At 40.2% G+C, this 20669-nt stretch overlaps 1 protein-coding gene across 1 annotated transcript; it reads left to right on the top strand.

The window, feature by feature from the left end:
• Positions 1 to 10334: 10334 nt before the first annotated feature.
• Positions 10335 to 20669, top strand: CHMP1B (charged multivesicular body protein 1B). Its single transcript, XM_040572116.1, has 8 exons — positions 10335 to 10509; positions 12393 to 12490; positions 13146 to 13292; positions 13941 to 14009; positions 14421 to 14528; positions 15543 to 15586; positions 16321 to 16393; positions 17076 to 20669. The coding sequence occupies exons 1-8, from the start codon at positions 10503 to 10505 to the stop codon at positions 17118 to 17120; spliced, it is 591 nt and encodes a 196-aa protein (XP_040428050.1). The 5' UTR covers positions 10335 to 10502; the 3' UTR covers positions 17121 to 20669.

Below are 20669 nucleotides of genomic sequence, written 5' to 3'. Positions count from 1 at the left end.
TTTTGCGTAAATTACAGGTCAGAACATGAAGGTATTTACAGCATGGCATGCGTAAGAAAAACTATTTGTTGTCATCACACCTGTCAACAGCACCCTGGTCTTCTAGCAGAACTATTAAATAGCAGTTCTGCTCTGTCTCCCTCCATGCATGGCTGAAGGAAGGAAGCCAGCTGGATGCGGGCACTTTCCTTCAAGTTGCTTTTGGTGTTCTTTGCGTTCTCCTCAACAGGAAAGCCTACAGTGTGTTAAGAGCATGAAGAATAACAGAAAATTAGGCTTTTTTAAGAAAAAAAAAACAACATGAATTGTTGGACTCTTCCGTCCACAGAAAATTTCACAATTTCTGGTACTCATTGCAAATGGGAGCAATTTTTGCTGAATTTTCTGAACTGAATGGAACTGAAACTCTTAGTTTTGACCACTTCAGTGGCATCTGTTAAACCAAAATATTGCAGAAGTATCTTTATGAAAGAAGAACCAGTAGTAACGCTTCAGTACTGAATGAATCAATGCTCGCATTAAATCACCAGCTCTAGCAATCAGCCCGTCTCCTCCTGTTGCCGTATGCTAGCAGTGATTGTATTGAATGATGGAAATGCTTATGTTGTGATTTACAATCACACAGTCTGTGGTGCAAAAATTTGCCTCCAGTTACAAGCCTTGTGACGTCCACTGGTACATGCTCCCTATAGCCAGAGCATCCACCTTTACCTGAGTACAAAAGTGGGTAGACCTATCTATATTTTTTTATATTTTATATTTATTTATATTTTGCCATCATCTTTCCACGTTGAACTGGTTCTAACTGCACCTCACTGTTAACACTTTGAACTTGGCTTGCTGCAGCTGCCAACCATTTGCAATGGGAATCTGGTGTGTCACCGACATTTCTGGCCTTTAGCAAACCTCACTTGCAACAGAAACTGTTTCAGAGTCCATCTGCCGTAATGAATATTGCTGCGAGTAAAGAGCAAAGTAGGAAGTGGGCAAAGGTTGCAGGCTCCTGTGCCAGGGCTCCTCCATTAGGAAAGCCTGGGGAGGCCAAGCTGCCTGGCTCGCTCCAAGGGCTAACACAATTCAGCTTTCCATAGCCAATTGGTTTTGCTTCAGAGACGCAGAAAGGTATTGGTTAGCAAATATCCCCAATTCCCTAATATCTTTATCACTTTAATTTCTTTATGCTATGAATACAGACTTTAAATACAATGTGGATCAAATCCTTATATTGCTTTTACTTGGCATCTGGTAAGAAAATTGCATTTTAGTTATAGCAGTGTTCTCCACAACTTTAAAGTTTTCAGTAGCGTTTGTGGAATACCTACATTTACGTCTAATGTTCTGTCCCCTGAACTTCTTTTTAACATTTACTTTCTTTTGCACGCCATGCGTGACTGGTGTTATGAATGACTAATTGTACAGATCAATTACTGTGATTAAAATCGATCCTCCCTGCAATGTCCTCCTGGCGTCACAGTTCACAAACCAACGCACATGAGCTCACTTGGCTTGGTCTTGCACCAATTACACATTGTGAGAATTTCACTGAATATAGTAGGGCTATTTCTTTGTCCAAATTACGGCATTGGATCATCAGGAGAATAAAGTGCATGCTGTGTTTATGTACTTTATACCTAATTGTAAAGTCGTATTTGGTTTTGAATGCATTCTAGAAATGAGCCATTTTATAGCAAGAGCCAGCCTGGAGGTTTTATGCAATATGGGACCTCAGGTATCATGGAAGTAAAATGTTTCTTTGTTTCTCCTTACAAAACATGAACAGTAACACAGGTTTCTACAGGCTTAGCTGAAAGGCATCAAACAAATACTATTTGTAACACTTTGTTGGGCACGGATAAGCCCACCATAAATAACCAACCCGTGACAAGAATTATATTTGTCTATGTCTGCAGGTAATGTTAAAGCATGTAGGAAAGGGGAGGAAGAGATGGAAAAAGTGGTTGATGAAGGAAGAATAAGAGCAAGAGAGTCTGAGCTGAAATACCACAGACGGAGGAGGAGAATTTTATTTCCTTAATGAACGCTTTAAACCTCACTGCCTCATTCCTGTTCTAAAAGCCATCACCACCTGTAAGTGTATGCATTAAAATGGCAAATCCATACACCTCCATCATGTTTGGAAATTGAATTGTACTGTACTTCTTCAGCACTCTCATTTAATAATTCTGGTATGTTTTTTTTTTTCTTATTTTCAGTTCACTTCTTTCTTCTAGCTCATCCTCTTGTGCAGCTGAGTTTGTCAGTTTTATTTCTCCAAAGTGCTACCGAGGGTGCAACGTGTAATTCACAACTCAATAAAATTTGAAGAAAAATAAATGTTTGCTGCATCAAAGATGAGATGGAGATTGTGTAGGAGGGAAGGTGAGGGGAGGAAGTAGGAGGCAGACTTTAACTAAATTGCTTCTTTTGGAAGAGGTTTGAGAATTGAGGGTAGGTAACTCGACAGAGCACAAATGTTCTAAAATGGATTTATCAGGAATTAAAATGCAAACAGTGGAGGAAAGCATTCAGAAATAGTGGCTGTGCAGGGTGATTTCAGCCTAATGAGAAGTTAGCAGTTGGTACTGGAAATCTAAATCATGATTGGTTTGAAGTAAGGATTAAATTGTTTAAAATTGCATTGGCTGGAAAAAGTCAACAACTGCATCTTCATCTTTCAGAAAGACAGGACACGGCACACTCCTCCTCATTTCAGAGAGGCAGAAAGGCTGTACCGATAGTTCAGAGATTGGTCAACAGCTTTATTCATTTCAGAGAGGAAGTCGTTCAGATAGCAAATAACAGTGACTCAGCTGTCAAAATTACCAACGCTCCTTTTCCTAGATGAGACATGATAGAGGGTCTTAGCACGGCCCGAGTTGCCGTAAGTGATGTCTCATTCTGCCCCAAAATACAGCCTCTGGCCAGCTCTACCCTGCCAAGACAGAGTTCTTACTGGAGGAGGGACGAGGCAGCACGAGTTAACTGTCGTAGAAAGCACTGAAGAGCCGTGCTGCCCCCCTGGAAATGTCTGCATTTGGGCCTTTTGAGTGCAGAACTGCAGGGGTTCAAACCCTGCCTCTTCCACGGCCGCTTTATAGCCTCCTGCAGGAGTGCTGGCTGGGGCTGGGGCTGTAATTAGCCCCACGCTCCTCTAATGGCACTGGGCTGTGTATCTGCAGATCTCCCCGTGCTGTGAGATCAGCATTTTAACAAATCTCCGTGAACGCAATTTGCCCTGGCAGATTTATTCCCTTCTCTGTGAAGTAGTAAATTTCAAATGAAAACTTGCAGAGAATGTGCAATTTATGTATTTTAATGTACTTTCAGTATGTTACTCTAATGTAAATGCTTACAAATATATGAAACGTGTAAGTTTCTTTGCGATTTACTAACTTCTTGGTGTGTCTATAACTTCATCCACAGTAGGCAAGATATTTAATTCAGGTTGCTGAAGATAAGTGCCAGGTAATATGAATCTTCAAAAAATTTTATGTTCTTTTTAGTCATTAAAATTCGATGATTTATGTCTGTTAAAAAAAATGAAATTATAAACTGTATTTCCCTAGTAATGCTGCTCGCCTCTTAATCACTGCAGCACTGATAGGATTTGATCATTAACTGGTCAATAGTCCTTACAATCTTCTCTACAGGTTAATCTTCTTTAAGGTGACAGGACTGCAGAGAATAAGCCATGCCATCTGCAGATAAGCTCAAGAATAGTAGGTTTATGGGAGGGTGGAGACCACTCGGTGTTCACTTCTGCGGTTGAATCTCAAGCACAGCTCTCCTTAAACAACCTGGTGCTTGAGGTGAAATCCATCTCCCATCGAGCCGACAGAAATCCTAGTGCTTCACATACTCGATACTGATATTAGCCTTCCAAGTAATTGCAAGGCAATAAAATCCCTTTTTCTTGTGGTACAACTGCAACCACAACGTTGCCATGGCAATGATTAAGATTCATTGGCAATATTTCCCTTACAATCCTCCAGCCTTTTAAAGGTGTGCAGGGTTCCCTCCCACTCCCCCACGAAGAAAAAAAAAAAAAAAAAAAAGAAAAACATAATAAATGACTGCATGAGTCAAAAAAAAAAAAAGGATAATTTATCTAGGTTTTTACTAATGTAAAATTAGAAAGCAATAATTAACAAGTTTTCATGGGTGTTATATGTGGTTAAGCTTACTGTTCAAACAGTTCAACTGCCCTTTGTGATGTTAAGTTTCAGTTTAACTAACACGGCTTTTAAAGAACATCTTCTCTACCAGTGGCGCCATGGTACTAACTTCTTGTTCAATCACAAGGAATTCCTAGCTTGCTTCAGGGTTTCTGAATCGAGTAGATTCTGGCTCTCTGTGAGCTGAGAGGCACATGCAGTGGTTCCTTGGGGCCCCATAACCCTTCCCTGATGCCCGTTGACCCCACCGGTGGCCACGTAGGTGGGGGAATGGAGTCCAAGAGCAGCTGCCACGCGTGGCGTTGGGAATGCTCAGCCCTGCAGGAGGTTTGTGTTCGCCAGAAAATGGGAAGGGACCCCGAGGAGCCCATCACCAGGAAGGTATTTCTTCACAGGCCACAGGGGAAGAGGGATGTAGGCTGGAGCTCTGGTGGCATATGCCCTGATCAGCCTGGTTGGCTCCCTCCTGTGTCAGCTGTGTGAAGCTGATCAACCCTTTTTCAGGTTTGATTGAGGTAAGCTCCTATTTCTGAGCAGTTCTTGCTTTGTTCTCTGATATTGTTGTGTATAATTAGGCCATCTTTACTTCTCTTTGACATCACTGAAATGAATCATTTTTTTCCAAGTAGATGATCACTCTAATAGTTCCTATCTAATGTTGCTGTCACCTCCAAACCATGTCCTAATTAATGAGTTCCAGTAATAATATGAAAAAAAAAAAAAACAGAGAGTGGATATTCAGTGATCTAGTGTCTGTTTCTGACCCTGGAAAACCTTACTCGTTTAAGTAACTATTATACATGAGATTGTGCAAGTTTCTAGGAGGTTGATTATAGTTGGGCTGTTCACTCCGGAGTAGTCTGCTCGCAGTTAGTTCTCCATTAAATGTGTTCTCTATTAAATCACTCCTACAGCTCTCCAAAGACTTGGTTTTAAAACCACAGACAATAATACTTGCTTCTGTGAAAGTGATATTGAGAATTATCTACCAATGCGAATTGGATCCAGAAAATCGTACACCATAATTGTGTCTTTTCCCATCTCCTGAAAAGGTACTTTATATACATGTCTCCTGCTAAAACACAGAGCAGTGCAGCTGCTGGTCACCGCATGTCTGTCACAGGTAGGCATTACAAAGCTTTTACAGTCAGGATTCAGCAATCTTTATCATTATGAATTCAGACTCCCGAGACACAAGCTAGAATAATTACTGTTACTAGCTTTGCTCAAAAGTGTCTGCTGCCATGCTTATTATGGCTCATTTGCTATAAGTACTCCTACATTATTACCATATCTACAAGCTATTCATATATGAATTTCGGATAGTGGAGGCAAATGAGGAAGCCGTCGGTTCAGATGCATCACTTCTCCTGGCAGGGTTTTGCCGGAGATGCTTCAGCAGCACACGACACCAGCCATGCAGCCAGTAAGCTCCCAGCCCTACTGCTGCTCAGTCTGAGAGCAGCCCGAGGGGTCCTTGCTCCTGCACTGCCCCCCGACGGGAGGGCAGGTAGCTCCTCGGGACTGCTCGAGCCAACCTCACACTTCCAGAGAAGCTGGAGAAGTCCCATGCACTATATCAAGAATTTAAAAAGCCTATTGATACTAATAAATACAGACTTGAATTACCATAAAGCAGCATTAATCTCCTGTTCCAACACCTTTTTCTGAACACCTTATTTATGAAGAACATAGATTTATAGGGCCGTGAGATAAGTTCATTCATATAAAGAGAAAACATGAACTCATGTTTGAAAGCTTAGCTAGCTAAAAACAATAACTCAGCATTTTTTTTCCTAAAAATTCTGCTGTCTGAAGGAAACCTCCTGTGATGAAAGACAAGCAGTGAGGATGAATGTTTTCTCCCAAATTAGCCTTGACCGATTTCCTCTGCTTCCCACAGCTTTCATCTACCAGCCAGAACGCATTACCAGACTACAGTCAGTTTGGTCTGAAAAATAAAGCCTTAACGTGATAGTTTATTTCATCTAAAGTAAATGACGAATGAAAACTAAAACCCTCCATAGAAGACTGGGTCTTCAATATCTCATCCTAAGCCTAACTGCAAATTATACTCCTCTAAAATACGGTGCAATTAGCTCTTAAAACCATTGTTACATTTACCTTGTAGCAAGGAAAGTCTGACCGAGAAAAAGTTAGGGCTTGAACTCAGGGAGCAGAACATGTTCTGTATGTGTGACAAAACTTCTGCCTTTCAGATTGAGTAGCTGTCAGTTCTGCATTAACAGTCAAGTGCTATCAGGAATTAAGCTTATGACACTTCTCAGATGGGGGATGTCACGGCTGTATCACTTCGGATCACCAGATGGCTGATTTTCTCCCATTCGCTACTGCCAAACTAGATGAGAGTCAAACAGTGGAGATGGCAACTGTGCTTTGGGGAATGACACTGAGAGGATTCTTAATTCCCCCGAGTTCTTCTGGGATGGTGACAGACAGGCAGATTTACTTTATGGTTAGCTGCAAGTTAATAAATTAGTGACAAGAGGACTTTTAGCATCAGAACAGATTAGAGCCAAAATGTTGGTTGCTGTATATGGCTCCTATGCTGCTTGCAACTTCATCAGGTAAAGCCTTAGCCATAGTTATCAAAGGAATGAAGATTAAAGGGAAATTAAATAAAAATATTACATTTACTTCTCATTACGTACTTTGTATTTAACTAGGATGTATAACTTTTTATCAAGCATTTCAATCACTTCATCCTGCAAAAAATATGTATTTAATTAAAAGCTGGAGCACACTCTCTTCAAGTGATTTAAAGGGTGAAAAAAGTCCTTCAGCTAATGACATGCTTGTGAACTTTATTTCAGAAAGTTCTGTTCCAAAACCTATGTTCCGTCTCACAGTAAATTCAATGGCATAAGTTCTTATTTTTTCACTCTTTTCTGGGTGTTGAATGGTTTATTAGATATGATGCAGGCTACTGTCATTTTATTATTTCTTTTTTTGGATAGGCTGGGTTTGGGTGGGGGTCTTTGTCTTAGAAGAGGTCTCTGCAAATAGTTATGCTCTTGTTAACATACAATGCAAGAAATGAGAGTCCTCCTTGGTTGTTTCAAAGTTATTGGTTCAGGCTCTCAGCCTTTTAATAATTAGACACCAGAGCACTTACTTTAACAGCTTCTGTCTGAAAGATATAATATGAGGAAAAAAACTTGCATCTCAAGCTATCAGAGTGACTCAGCAAGGTGACTCAAGAAAATAATTTAACTTTCTGGAGGAATTACCACTTAATAAGGCAGACTGTCACGACTTATAAAATGACACCTCCAGCAACTCAACAGTGAACACAACTCACGTTTGTTCTTTGTGTTCAGGTTGATCTAAAGAGAAATGCTGCACACTTAGTCGAGTATCTTTTACTTACGCATACTGAAATACGTGCAATAAATGGCAGAATTTGGGAACATGATAAAAATACTGTTTGGTACCAAATGCTTGTACTAGTGGTGCTTGGTGCTATGAAGATTAATGTCTCTGTTCTTCAGAACATTGTGCATGTGAATATTTGTACTAAATAAAAGTCAGTGAAAGTTGTTCTAGTTATATCAGTGGGCGTTAAATCTGTATCTTTTTTTTTTTTTTTTTTCCCCAGTTTATTTCTCTTTTTCATAACATACTCAAATTTTGCAATATAGTCAAATTCTATTCTTTTCAGTCTCAGAGGGAAGAACAGAGATGGCACTATCCCAGAATAGCCTACACCTACAGGTAGGACATGCTGCAGGGAATTCAGGTAAGGGACACAAAATTTATAGAAAAATTGAGTAGGAGTCACAGATCATTTAATTAGCTCTGTGCAATAACATTCTGCTTCCTTTGAAAAGTAGCTCCACTAGTTTCAGTAGATATTGGAGGACAAGAAACAATAGCAATAGAAACATCTGATATTACAGTTTTTCAACGTTTTCCCCAGTGTATCATAATTTTCTGTTATTTGCTTGTCAAATTAAAAATTTATTATTACTAAAAAAATATTACAGTATATTAATATTACATTTCAATATTTCCCAAGTGAAACGCCATATCCTGAGAGGGGATACTATTAAAAAGGAAACATAGCTTTTTTATGAAAGTATAAATAAATTATAGGTAACATAAATATGTAGTCTGTTACCCTTGCCATACATATATAAAGCTCTCGCGTATGTGTATGCATGTACATATACAAATATATACATATTATATACTCTACAATAATCTAGCTTCAGCCAAAAGTATGATAATTAACATGAGCTATAGCACTAAAAAACAACCGAGCACATATGTGTCTTTAAACTTACGAATTAGTCCCATCATTCTTTTGGTTTGTTTGTAGCTTGTTTGCAGAAGTTTAAATATGCTGTAAGGTTTGGTGAGCCAGAGATAGACACGCAGCAACAGACAGAAAAAAATATTGGTATAATGTGCTTCCCTGTCTTCTTGGTATGGTAGCATACCTTGATTCTTTTATATTTCTGTAGTCAAAACAAATCCGTTTTATGTTCATACCTTTTAATGTAAATAAAAATATTCTGATCTATTCTGAAACCTGGCATATAGCATTTTTGTATCAAAATCTAATAATAAACATCAAATTAGCACATTTTAGCTATTTTATTTTTATTTTTATTTATTTATTTATTTTTTCAGGCAGAAATAAAGAATACAAATCTAGTCAACATTTTCATACTTTACGGAACAAATAAGTATAATCCTGATTTTTTTTTACAAATATTTATTTGATATTTTAGAATCTTGATGTTAAATTCTCACTAGGAAAAGTCCTCTCTCCTTAAATATTATTGTTACATGCTTAAATAAACATCTAATAAGTTGGCTTATTAGCACCAACAGGACAACACAGAGTGCCCATCATTAAGCCTGCACATAAGGCCCTTCAGGACTGAGGGTTTACATTGCATCTCCTCAGAACAGGGATCCTATTATATTTTAGTTTAGGCCCTGTTTAGTGAGGCTGCTATTTAAACTGAGGCAGCAAACTTTGCTCAGGTTGGTACGTTCTTGGTGGGAAGATGAGAGATGGTCGTGAAGAACTGAGGGTTGCCAGTTTTGACTGGCCAAAAAATGACAAGATGAAATTCAGTGCAGATATATGTAAAGCAATACACTGGGAGAAAAAAAAAATTCAAATATAATGAAAGTTCTGAGCTGACTTTTACTATTCAAGGATATGTGCTGGGTTGTGATAAAACTAAACAGACTGTTGGGAACCTCTACAAAGGAATGGGGAGCAGAAATTAAAATTATTATTATCAACAAAAACAGTTTTATATGAAAACAGTTCTTTGCAAGAAGTGAAGTTCAAAAAATGCTTGAAATAAAGCAAGATTGAAAAAGAAATGGCTTTTTTTTTTTTCTTTTTTAAAATTTCTATGGAACTGTGCCAAAGAGTGCCAAGGGAATGACTGTTTACTGCCCCTTGTGATCGCATTGAGATGTCGTAATAAAACAAGCCAAGAGGAAGCTGAGAACCGAGGTACTTCACGGAACGCACTGCAAGTATTTCAGGAAGGACATTTAGGATGCTGGAACTTTTCATGAATCCGGGGTCCTTAGGTGCGAAATGCAGCCGCACCTCTGCTGCTGGGTGCCTGGAAAGACCTGGGGCCAACGCTGCTGGTGCTGCCCAGGCCTCATACCACACTCAAAAGTGATTGCTGTCAGCCCTGGGCCTTGCTTTGCCTTTGTGTACTGGTTCTGACGCTCCTATGACACAAATTGCCACACAAATGTACGTGCAAGCTGTTGAAACTTATTTAATAAGTGTCCTGGTCTCAGATCCACAGCAGCTGCCACCAAACACGCCTTGCCATTTTCCCCCAGCCTGCTGTCTCGCCGTGCTCAGCACGACCCACTTCAGTCCCTACAGCGGCTCCGGGAGCAGCCCCCAGGTGCCACACAGCACAGCTCGGTGCTCTCAGCTCTTTTTTTAAGCGGACAGAGGGGGGCCGAGACAGCAGCTGGAGGAAATCCCAAGCGCTCCATCCGCCAGGGCCCAGCAGCCCAGGCCAGCCCCGCTGCCACCCCGGGCTTCACCCAGCCCACACCAGGACCGGGACCGCGACAAGGACCGGGGCCAATGGGGCCCCACGGGGCCCTCTAAAAGCGGCCGGGCGGAGCCGGGCCGGGCCCAGGAGGCCGGCAGAGGCCCGCAGCCATGCGCGGTCCCGCCCCGGCGCGGCTGCGCGGAGGGGAGCGGAGCGGGGCCCGGAGCCACCAGCACAGCGCCGGGCGAGGGGAAGGGGACGAGAGAGGCCGCAGCCAGCCTGCCCTGCCCTGCGCCGGGCCGCCGAGTCCGGCATGGAGAGTATCCGAGGGGAGGCCGCGGGGGGAACGGGAGGGAAGGAAGAGGAGGAAGGCGCGGGCGGCCGGGCCCGGGATGCGGGCGGAGCGGGGTCGGGGCGGCGGCGGCGGTGCGGGGCTGCCCCCGCTGCCGGCCGGGCGCAGGGGGATGGGGGACCCGGGCTTTCCTGCTGCGTGAAGCTGTCTTGCTACGCAAACAAAAAAGAGGCGTAAAAGTTGACGGAGGTGGCAGTAGCTGAAGGGTGCTGCTGGCGCTTGGCCCTGCTGGTTGTTGCGGTAGGGGCTGGGAGGATGGGGCGCTGGAGCGGGTGGCCGTGAGTCGGGGCTGGCCGTGGAGGTGGCAGCGCCTCCGGGGCTGTGGGGCAGTGAGGGGATGAGGGGACGCTTTTCCAAAGCAGCCAGGCACCGGGATCCCAGGAGGTCAAAGTTAAATGCCCACGCAAGTAACCAAGGAAGTTGGTCCAGAATAAGCTGCGCTGAACGCGCCTTCCCCGTGCGATGGGTGTGAGCGGGTGAGCTCATGCTGTACCTGGCTGTTCTGGTCTCTGACCTGGCGTGTGCCTGAGTGAACACCCCAAAGGTGTTTTCCTGCTCGGGAAATCATCCAGGCAGTGACTCAGTGCAATACGCGTATTGCTGCGGAAAGGGGTGCTGGCCTAGGTTTGAAAACAAAAAAATACAAATACAAGCAGAGATTTTAGTTTTACTGTTGTAGTTACCTTGATAGGTACATTAGAGGTATAGGCACAGCTGTCGCTTTTTTTGTAACCTACTTGTGGTTATTGGGCAAGGTAACAAACATCAACAGACTTCGTAACCTCTTCAAGTTGCTGTCAGAGCTCTAAGATGTGTGACTGGCCTAGAGGAAAAAATGGCTCTAGAATAACTTATGATGTTTCTTTAGTATTTTTAATATATAATGATTAGTTTTGTACTTTCAATTAACTGTTACTCATCTTAGTATTTGCTGCATCTTTTTTTGGGGGCGTCAAAATGTGGCATGACAGAAATATAAAATATCTGTAAACCTTTATGCTGCTTTTTTATTTGAGAAAGCTCCCAAACAACATCAGTCTTTCATCAACAGTACTTTAAAAGTGTGTTATTTTCTTTTAAAAAAATTTTGCGACACATACTTAATTGTCCTATGCTAACAGTTTAATGTGAATCATTTAAATCACTGTGAAAGCCTGTTCTGCTGTCTTAGAGCTTTCGTTTTAAGCAGAAGTTGAAAATTAAGAAAGTTTCTCTCGCAGACTTAAGCGTTCTTCCCCAAACTGTCAGGTGACAACCATCAGGACCCAAGAAGTGCTCACATGACCCAAGGATGCGAGACTGCGTGAGCAATTCCAACCTGAGATCATGTTGTGGCTGGGAAGGACAGCCCTGCCTCCTGCCTTGCACCTGGGTGTGGTCAGCCAAGCCAGTTTGCTCTTACCCTGTAAATTATTCTGTTGTGCTGGGGCGGATCCAGGCAGGCCAGTAAACGGCACTTCCATTTGCTGTGCTCTTCCGTTTCACTGAGAGCCAATGAGTCTGGGTGTGTGAGCGAAAGCTGGCAGAGTAAGGCTTTCGATTTCGCTTGGAGGATGTTTTGTTTTGCATATCTGTCAGAACCAGGTTTGCTGGGAAATGGAGCCAGTTGAGATCTGAGCTTGGTCCTTATGGCCTGTGATTTTAAAACCCGTATGATGTGCCCATATAATTTAAAAACAGCTCGATAGGTATCCCTATCGTGTGAATTTCAAGGGCTTAGTTAAATTACATTCTTCAGGCTTTAATATCATTAACAGTATAATGCTGGGTTGGTAGCACTTTAAACAGGAGAGCAAAAATACTACAGTGTAAGGATTGATTCTGTTCTTGGACCCTTAACTTATGCTGCAGAACATCTGTTTAATTTGAAGTTTGCTGCAAAGGAACTCAATAGAAACTCAAAAAAATGCGACAAAGAAGAAAAGGCTGAGAAAGCAAAAATTAAGAAGGTAAGCACTGACTCTGAAACATGCTCTTTAGATCTTCACATATTATAGCTGAAAAACTTGTAGTGGTTTGTTGCTGTTTTCTTGGTGTGCATGCTGATAATACTGATAAAGGCTTGTGATTTAAATTGTACAATTATAAATCTTCCCATGCTAATAAGTATAAGGATTCATTTATTAAGAACTTGTGGCATATACTTCCTAAGAAAATTGTCTTAAATGTATTACCCCAGAGACTTATTCTCAATTAAAAATGTATAATCTTTTTCAGCTTGTATTAAAAGGGTTTACGAAGAGGTACTTGAAACTAGTTGTGAGTCCTTGAAGTAGTAAAGAGAGACCCTAAATTCATTTGACTATATTTTTGTCATGAAATACAGCCATACCAACTGTATCTGCATTTGGGTCTTAAGACTGAAAAAAAGTTTTAGGAAAGAGGAACTTTCTGTAGTTCTGCAAAACCTTCCATGGGAAAGTTAGAGGGTTCACATCTTGAAAAAGTTCTCAAACTATTGGGGGTATTTTCTGTTTTTAGAAACAAGAAAAAAGGTATTGTGATGAATTGATGCTTACTTCAAAAATGAAATAGGATATTTGGAAATTGTCTTCACAAAGATCAAGGAAAGCTAAAATGCCTTTTTTCCCCCTTTTTAAACAGGCAATCCAGAAGGGTAACATGGAAGTTGCACGAATACATGCAGAAAATGCAATCCGACAGAAGAATCAAGCAATTAATTTCTTGCGCATGAGTGCCAGAGTAGATGCTGTAGCAGCAAGAGTTCAGACTGCAGTGACGATGGGCAAAGTAAGTCAATTTTAACAAATCTGTTGAAAGAATGAAACCTCTGATCCTCTTAGAAATAACTTAATTCTACCTATAATGAGTTGAAAAGTTTGAGTTTTTCAGACGTAGCCTTTAGTAAATCAGGTACTGGAATTCTCCTGGCAGTTGCCCTTTAGAAATAGGTTGCTATCCTCCATGTTTTTAGCTTGTAACTCCTCTTGCTTGTTGTTACTTGTGCTCCTAAGGAGATTCTGTTCCCCTTGCAAATACATACAATCCTACATGTGTAGAACTAGTGATTCCTGAAATATTTTTAGCTCAGGTAGTCTGTTAAGGTACCCTGCTGTACTGCTCTGCAGCCAGAGAGGCTGTTCTGCCATATGATTTGTGTACCAATTATATCCCTTACCACTTGACAGGTTTTGGGACCCTCAAAAGTTAATGCCATGTAGACCTTAGTTTTTAGTGAGTTTCTGTTCAGAATGCATATTTCAAGCAAATGAGTCAATTTATAAAACTTCAAATGGTAGGAGCCTTAAAGTGATATGTGAGATGGAAGTAATGTGTGCACTGCTATTTGATACTGTAGAAACTGGACAGAAATAAGAGAACTTGGTAAGAAACTATTTATTTTTCTTTGTGTAATACATTTCTTTTGTCTCATTTCAGGTAACAAAGTCAATGGCGGGGGTAGTTAAGTCTATGGATGCCACTTTGAAGAGCATGAACTTGGAAAAGGTAAATAGAAACCCTTCATGGAGACGTGCATCAAAAGCGGAAAGGGAAACGTGCACAAGTTTTTAAAAGGGAGGATTTCGAATTAAAGGGAAAATGTTTTGCAGTGGGTGTGGTAGATCTGGGTACAGGTTGCCCATGACAGTGTGGTTGTCCAGCCCTGGTAAGAGGAGGTAGTTGGAACATGACTGGATAGGGCTCTTACCAGCCTGCTTGAACTTCAGGGGTAGGTCAGCTTCAAAGTTCCCCCTGCGTGAGGGGTGGGCAGAGCTGGGGGGGGGTGAAGTGGCACAAATTGATCTCCAAAACCTGCTTGCAGCCTTATAGTGTGCTTCTAGTTTTACTAGTTGAGATGTATTTCTTTTCTGTTAATCTGCAGATCAGTGATTCAGTTCATGTTTTTTGGTTTTTTAGATATCTGCACTAATGGATAAATTTGAGCATCAGTTTGAAACACTAGATGTTCAGACACAGCAGATGGAAGACACAATGAGCAACACTACTACGCTAACAACGCCACAAGTAAGAAGAATAATTAAAAAAAAAAGTGATCTTAACAATTCCAGTTGTCTAAACTGTCTGCTTCTGTTCATTCTGCCTGTTTTGAGGCAGCAGAAACTGGAGCATTTTCACTTTGTGTTTATGATGAAGAGACGAGTTCAAGTTACAGTCGCAAGTGTGGATGATCACACTATTTTACTCAATTTCACTTTTATCAGGCTTTATTTTATATTATGTATTGAAATCTTTAACCCTGCTATTGAAGAAACAGCATTTCAGTATGTTCTTAGTAAACTTCTTACCCAGAAGATGCTTTAGCATTATTTAAGAAAAGCAAAATATACTGCAAGAAAATCAAGTTCTAATTCACTGATAGTAACAAAATGACATTAGTAACCACCAAATTAGTAGTAGCATGTGTAATGAAAATGTTGATAATTACCTTTATATATGTTTGTTAAAATTCTTAAACAATTCTTAAGATAGTTAAGAATACCGGGATAGTTAATAACGGGATAGTTAGCGCCCGTCCTCTTGTGCTGTTCCGCAAGATGCTAAATGTGCTATTTCATCAGAAATTTTGTCAGAACTTTTTTGGAGATAATGCTTTGTAAATGAAAAAGTAAATAAGCCTAAACCCAAATCCGGTAAACCAAATGTATTAAAGATAAGCTTTATTCCATGTTGTGCAAAGCAGTGTTTTAGTAATTCATAATCGGCAGTTGATAGCACTTACTGTATTCAGGTGTATGTTTAATTTTTTACAGATAAGTTTAATTCTTTGGAAATGGTTATTTTTTTGTTACATTTTTTTTTCAGAAGCTAAAGTTCAATGGACTTTTAACAGGCTTAGCTCTGCTGCTCCTTTTGAGTTCATACAGGGCCCTCTGGTGGTTAAAAGCACAACTGGGTTCTGTAAAGGACATTTCCCTTTAAATCAGTTCTGTTAAAAATTTGTTCTCTCAAGATTGAACAGATGAACTTGTTTTAAACTACAGTGATGCAACTGAATCGATTTTGTTTTCCTTTCTCTAGAACCAAGTGGATATGCTTCTACAGGAAATGGCAGATGAAGCAGGGTAGGTAAAATGTTTGAATGACTATTTCTGGCGTAGGTCTGTTGGTTCCACCAGCCCTTCCAGGTAAACATGAGGATCAGATACCAATGCTTTAAATGTGTCTGTCTCAAAAGCAGACAAGGATCACTATTTTCCTTTCACCTCTGGGCATCGCCAGTTTGTTTAGTTGCCAGTATTTCATTCTTTTTTCACTCAAAGCTACTGTGAATGTTGATAACGCATTGATGGTTGGGCAAAAGCCTAAAATCAAATTGTCACTTGTCATGTCAGGATTGCTTTAGCATTAGCAATCCTTGCATTGTTTCTCCACACTTTTTCCCTTTTTTCCCCCCTGTTATCACCTTAAAACTTCCTGTAGTTCTGTTCTCACTAGTTACAGAAATATTTCAGAGAATTTTGCTTTCCTTCTTGGTGACACTTAAGTTGGAAGTGCTGCTCTGTTGTCTTAAGGACTCATTCTTAGTAAAAGCCTTCTAGGCTTTCTACCTTTACATCACTTGCACATATATTGTCTGATGCACCTTTGTTAAACTGAAGTCTTGCTCAGTCCTGGTTGCTGGTTCTTATATATGACTTGGGTTCTTTGTGATGAAGCTAGTTTCCTGGTCAAGATGTCTAATGAGCAGAATTGCAGTGTTCATGGGATACTAGTGACCTCACACTATCTCAGTATTGCTCAACTTGGTGATTATTGTACTTACTCCTTTGTTGTTTTATTTTCCCTTTAACTGTAGTCTTGATCTGAACATGGAACTACCTCAAGGACAGACAGGTTCTGTTGGTACAAGTGTTGCCTCAGCAGAACAGGTAAGTTAATTTCAATAGAAATCAACGTTTTCTAGAGAAGTGTGGGATGAGAATTAATGCTTCACTTACTCAAAACAAGCTTGCTGAATTGTAATTAGATGTTAGCTGTCCAAAAGCAATAGTGTGTAGTTAAAGCAGTCATATAAGCAAAACAGTTTTGACAATGTTTGTCTATTTAGTGTATCCAGTAAGTTCAGGTGGTTTTGGATGGTTATTTCAGACTTCCAAAAAGCTGACTCCGTTAACATATGCAAGGCTGGGAGCCTCTTGTTGGCTGATTTATGTAAGAGAAGCTGCAAATATTCCCAATTATTTTTAGGTTCAGTTTCACCTTGCATGTGACCCTCCAAAAAAGTTAGGCCTATGACTTAGTCAGTCAAGGCTGCATCCAAGAATGCAGTTCTGTAAAAGCTGACTTAAACTTGCAAAGACCTTACATAAAAATTTATCTGTATGTGCTATGTTCTGAAACTCCTTTCTCTGCTAGAGATCAGAGAGCTATACTGATCTAATACTGGTATACTGGTCTAATCTGGTATAGCTGCTCTTAAGCAAATCTTGTTCAGATGGTGTGAAATTATCTCATGTAAAGTTACAACAAGAGATTACTTGACCATTGCAGAACTTTCCAAAAGTTAATTTTCATATTGCTGATAGTTGGTTTCTGTTTTACACTTTTCAGGATGAGCTGTCACAGAGACTGGCCCGCCTTCGTGATCAAGTTTAAGTTAAACAAAGCTGCAGTCTGTGTACATGCTTTCAAAATGCCCTTTCTGTGACTAACCCTTCACTACAAACGTGGCTTAGGTGTTTAATATTTGTAATATAGGGTACTTCACTTCAAGCTTGCTCTTCTTTCTAAATACATTGAGTAATCCAAAAGTATCAGCTCTCTAATGTCTTTTTCTGTACATTTTGAAGTTGATATATTTTTTGCAAGCTTTTTTCACAAAATCAAGTTGATATTCTAAGTCAGCTAGTAATGTTGGCACATTCTAGCTAAACAAAAAGCAGAGTGTCATTGATATATATTTTAAATTATGAAGTGATTTTTTTTAAATTATGAGAACTGTTTATGGTTGGAGAACTGATGTATACAGTTCTGATGATTGTACTAGCCAACTTTCGTACACAGCCAAACTCCTGGAACACGGAGGTGGACAGTGTGGACTTCATGAAAATACGCTTGTTAAAAATGAGTGGACTTCAGTCTGTGGTGGTTTTAGTATTTTAAAGATAGGGTAACTGTTCTGAAATTAATGGTTCAGTTCAAAAGTGAGTTTCCAAAAGCTGTTTTAATATAATTGGGAACTTGTGTGGTTTCATCACTTTAGTACAGGAGGAATAAAATGTATTTTTCAACTCTTTGTCAGTTCTGTTGAATGCTTTAGCTTGCTTGTTTAAGGTTGAGTGCTCTAGCTTCTCCTTTTTGCTTTCTTCTCAGTATCCCAAGGTGCAGCCAGTAATGCCACTCTCACCTCTATTTTGACCAACATAGTATCTTGCTCACGCTATCCATTCTGTTTAGGTTCAAGCTGAGAAACCTTATATGTAACTGAAGCCTGCTTTTCTTCATTCCTTGTCATGCTGGCTTTTCATCTGGTCACTTTTTAATATGCAAGAAAAAAATCTGGTGATTGTAATGTGGCAGAAGGCTGAAGTATGGAATAAGAAATACAAAAGTGCTTTTCCTCAAGCTCACATCTTCACCGTCCTTCATGAGTCACGGTCCCAACCCTGTCTGCTGTAACCAGGGCACTCACCCGGATCAGCCTTTTCTCCTCTGCCCATTGCAGCTGGTCTGGTGTTGGGGGGAGAGGTGAGAAGTGGAAGGGTAAGGTAGGCCAGCTCTGCCTCAAAGGGGCAGGCTGCTGGATGGGCGCATCAGTTACGTTGGAGTAGGAGCAGCTACATTTTGTAAGGTGTAGTATTGCTGTCTGCAGGTGGAGTAATGTGATTTGGAATATTGCGGTCACGTCTGGAGAGGCTAGTTTGTTTTAGTTATCCCTTCACATTTCTGCACAGGAAGAGAATCTGCTTTCAGTAGCTTCAAACTCTTGCTGCAGTTGTGAAGTAAAGAAATGGTTGTAGACATTTGTAGCAGAAACTACTTGTGATGTGTTGTGATAAGCAGTGATGTTAAAAATCTATTTCTGACTCTTTGGGCTCACGTTGTTTTGTATTTGTAGGGGTGAGAAAGGTGTATAGCACTAGACTTAGAGTTAGTTCTTAATTCACTGGTTTTCAGGACCACATGGGTCTTTCAGTGTTGGGGAAATATGAGTTAAAAAAGCAACTCAGCTTTTTTAGTCAAGCAGGATTTTTTCAGTGAAAACATGCAAAAATGAGGAAACATTTCAGAGCTGTTTCAAACTGTTTTTGATGCATTACTCCAGTTACTTTGCAGGTCTAGCAAGATGCTACATACTAAGGTATTCAAGGGTACTGTAAAAATAAGATACGGAAAGAACACAATTCCACAACATTTCTGATTGTTTTCTCTCTTGGACCAGCAGCCTAAATTAAAATGATTTGTTTAAAATGTTTACACGTCTTTTCAATGCAGCATTATTTTAAACACCCTTGAGTGTTCCTCCTGTAATTAGGGGAAACTGGAAGGTGTTTTAGAAACCACGTACTCACAGCTGTAGTCTAGGTACAGTCCTTTAAAACAATTAGTAAACATCTTAAGAAAGAGACCATGTAGTGTACTTTTCTTGCTTGCTACTCCTGAACAGTGTGACAAAAACAATGGTGTATCTATGCAACCAAGTTACCCACGGTTGTGGAAACTGCTTGTGCGTGCCTTTGCCTTAGTGAACTTTTTTTTTGATGTTTGCTTACTGTACATCTTATGACAGGTCTGGAAAGTTACTATTGTGTTATAATTCCCCATCTGAATTTACTTTGCAGTTGCTTGTTAGAACTGTACCATAAACTACTGAGGTTTTCAGTGTCTGGTAATTAGACAACTCCAGATATCTTCTCTGGATTATTTTATGTTTTTTATGTTAAACAATATGCTGCTTTGGGACTATTCTTGGTCTTTATTTGAGGGGGTAGACCGCTATTCTCAGGCCTCATGTATTTGATTTTCTGAGTATGTTGCCTTGCCTTGAACCTTGGAGGAATTTCAAAACAGAAGGAGATGAGACTGATTAACTTGCTGCAAGACAAATACTAAATAAGGTTCATTATCTTACTGGCTATATGCAGCCTGTTTCATAGTTTTGATCTCCCAGAGGTCCCAAGCTTGTTAACTCTGGTACCAGAGTAGTTTTCTGGATCTTTTTAGGGATTAACAAATAACCTAGTGGCTTGATTGACATAATCAGTGTAACCTCTGCAGGACTAGGATGCAAAGAAGTAGGCAGACTTAGCTGACTCGAGGAAAAAATGTTGGAAACAATTTTTGCTCTGCTGCTTTCACTCAGTGTTGCTGTGCATTTGAATGTTGCCAGGATTTTGTACCACTCACTTCTGCATGTAGATCTGCCCTCTCCTGGGGAAGGAGTGCTTGTGTATGAGAGCTGGCGTTCACAGAGATTTAACACATTTTTAATGTATATATCTTTCTCTAGTCTTTTGGAAATGCTTAAAACTGGAAGTTACTCTTAAAGCAATATTTGACTTTTGTATCGTTCTTCCATTCAGGTTCTCCTTGAAACATCTGCTCTTTTCTGAACAACTCTGGCTCCTCACTTCTATTTTTCTAGTGTTTCTTGGAAGTTGACTGTGTATGTTTGTAGAAGCCCATCTCATGTTAAATAAATTGTACAACTCTTATGTAACCTCATTACCAAGTAATAGCTCAATATTTGCATTTATGAGCAGACGCACCTGAAGTGAAACATTGCTTGAAATGCTTCAGGATGTTTTTTCTTGACGGTTTTTTTCTATTTTACTGAAAAACAGCGGTATCTTTGCATTATATTTCCATCTGCTAGTGTAATGGTAGTCTTCATTCTTTTGAATTCGAAAACTGAAAGCCATGAAAAGCTTCAGATGAGAAGAGAAAAAAGTAATTTATCCTTCTCAGTTGTGTTGGGATAAAATCATCACCTTGCCTTTGTGGAGATCCTCAGAGCCAAAAAAAAAAAGTGAAATTTTGTCACATATGGTCAGCAACTATGTACAGAAATTCTGAAGTTGGTGACGTGTATAGAGAAGAGTAATTTTTGTAGCTCTGATAGTGTTCATCTTGAAAACTGCATAACTTGTACGGGACAATTTGTAAATGTAACTGCAAGCGGTAAATAAAAATTGTACAGCCAAA

Source organism: Cygnus olor, chromosome 13 (assembly GCF_009769625.2).
Source record: "Cygnus olor isolate bCygOlo1 chromosome 13, bCygOlo1.pri.v2, whole genome shotgun sequence".
NCBI classification, from domain to species: domain Eukaryota; kingdom Metazoa; phylum Chordata; class Aves; order Anseriformes; family Anatidae; genus Cygnus; species Cygnus olor.
Note: the sequence above shows the minus strand (reverse complement) of the source record. Positions and strands in the feature narration are given on the sequence as shown.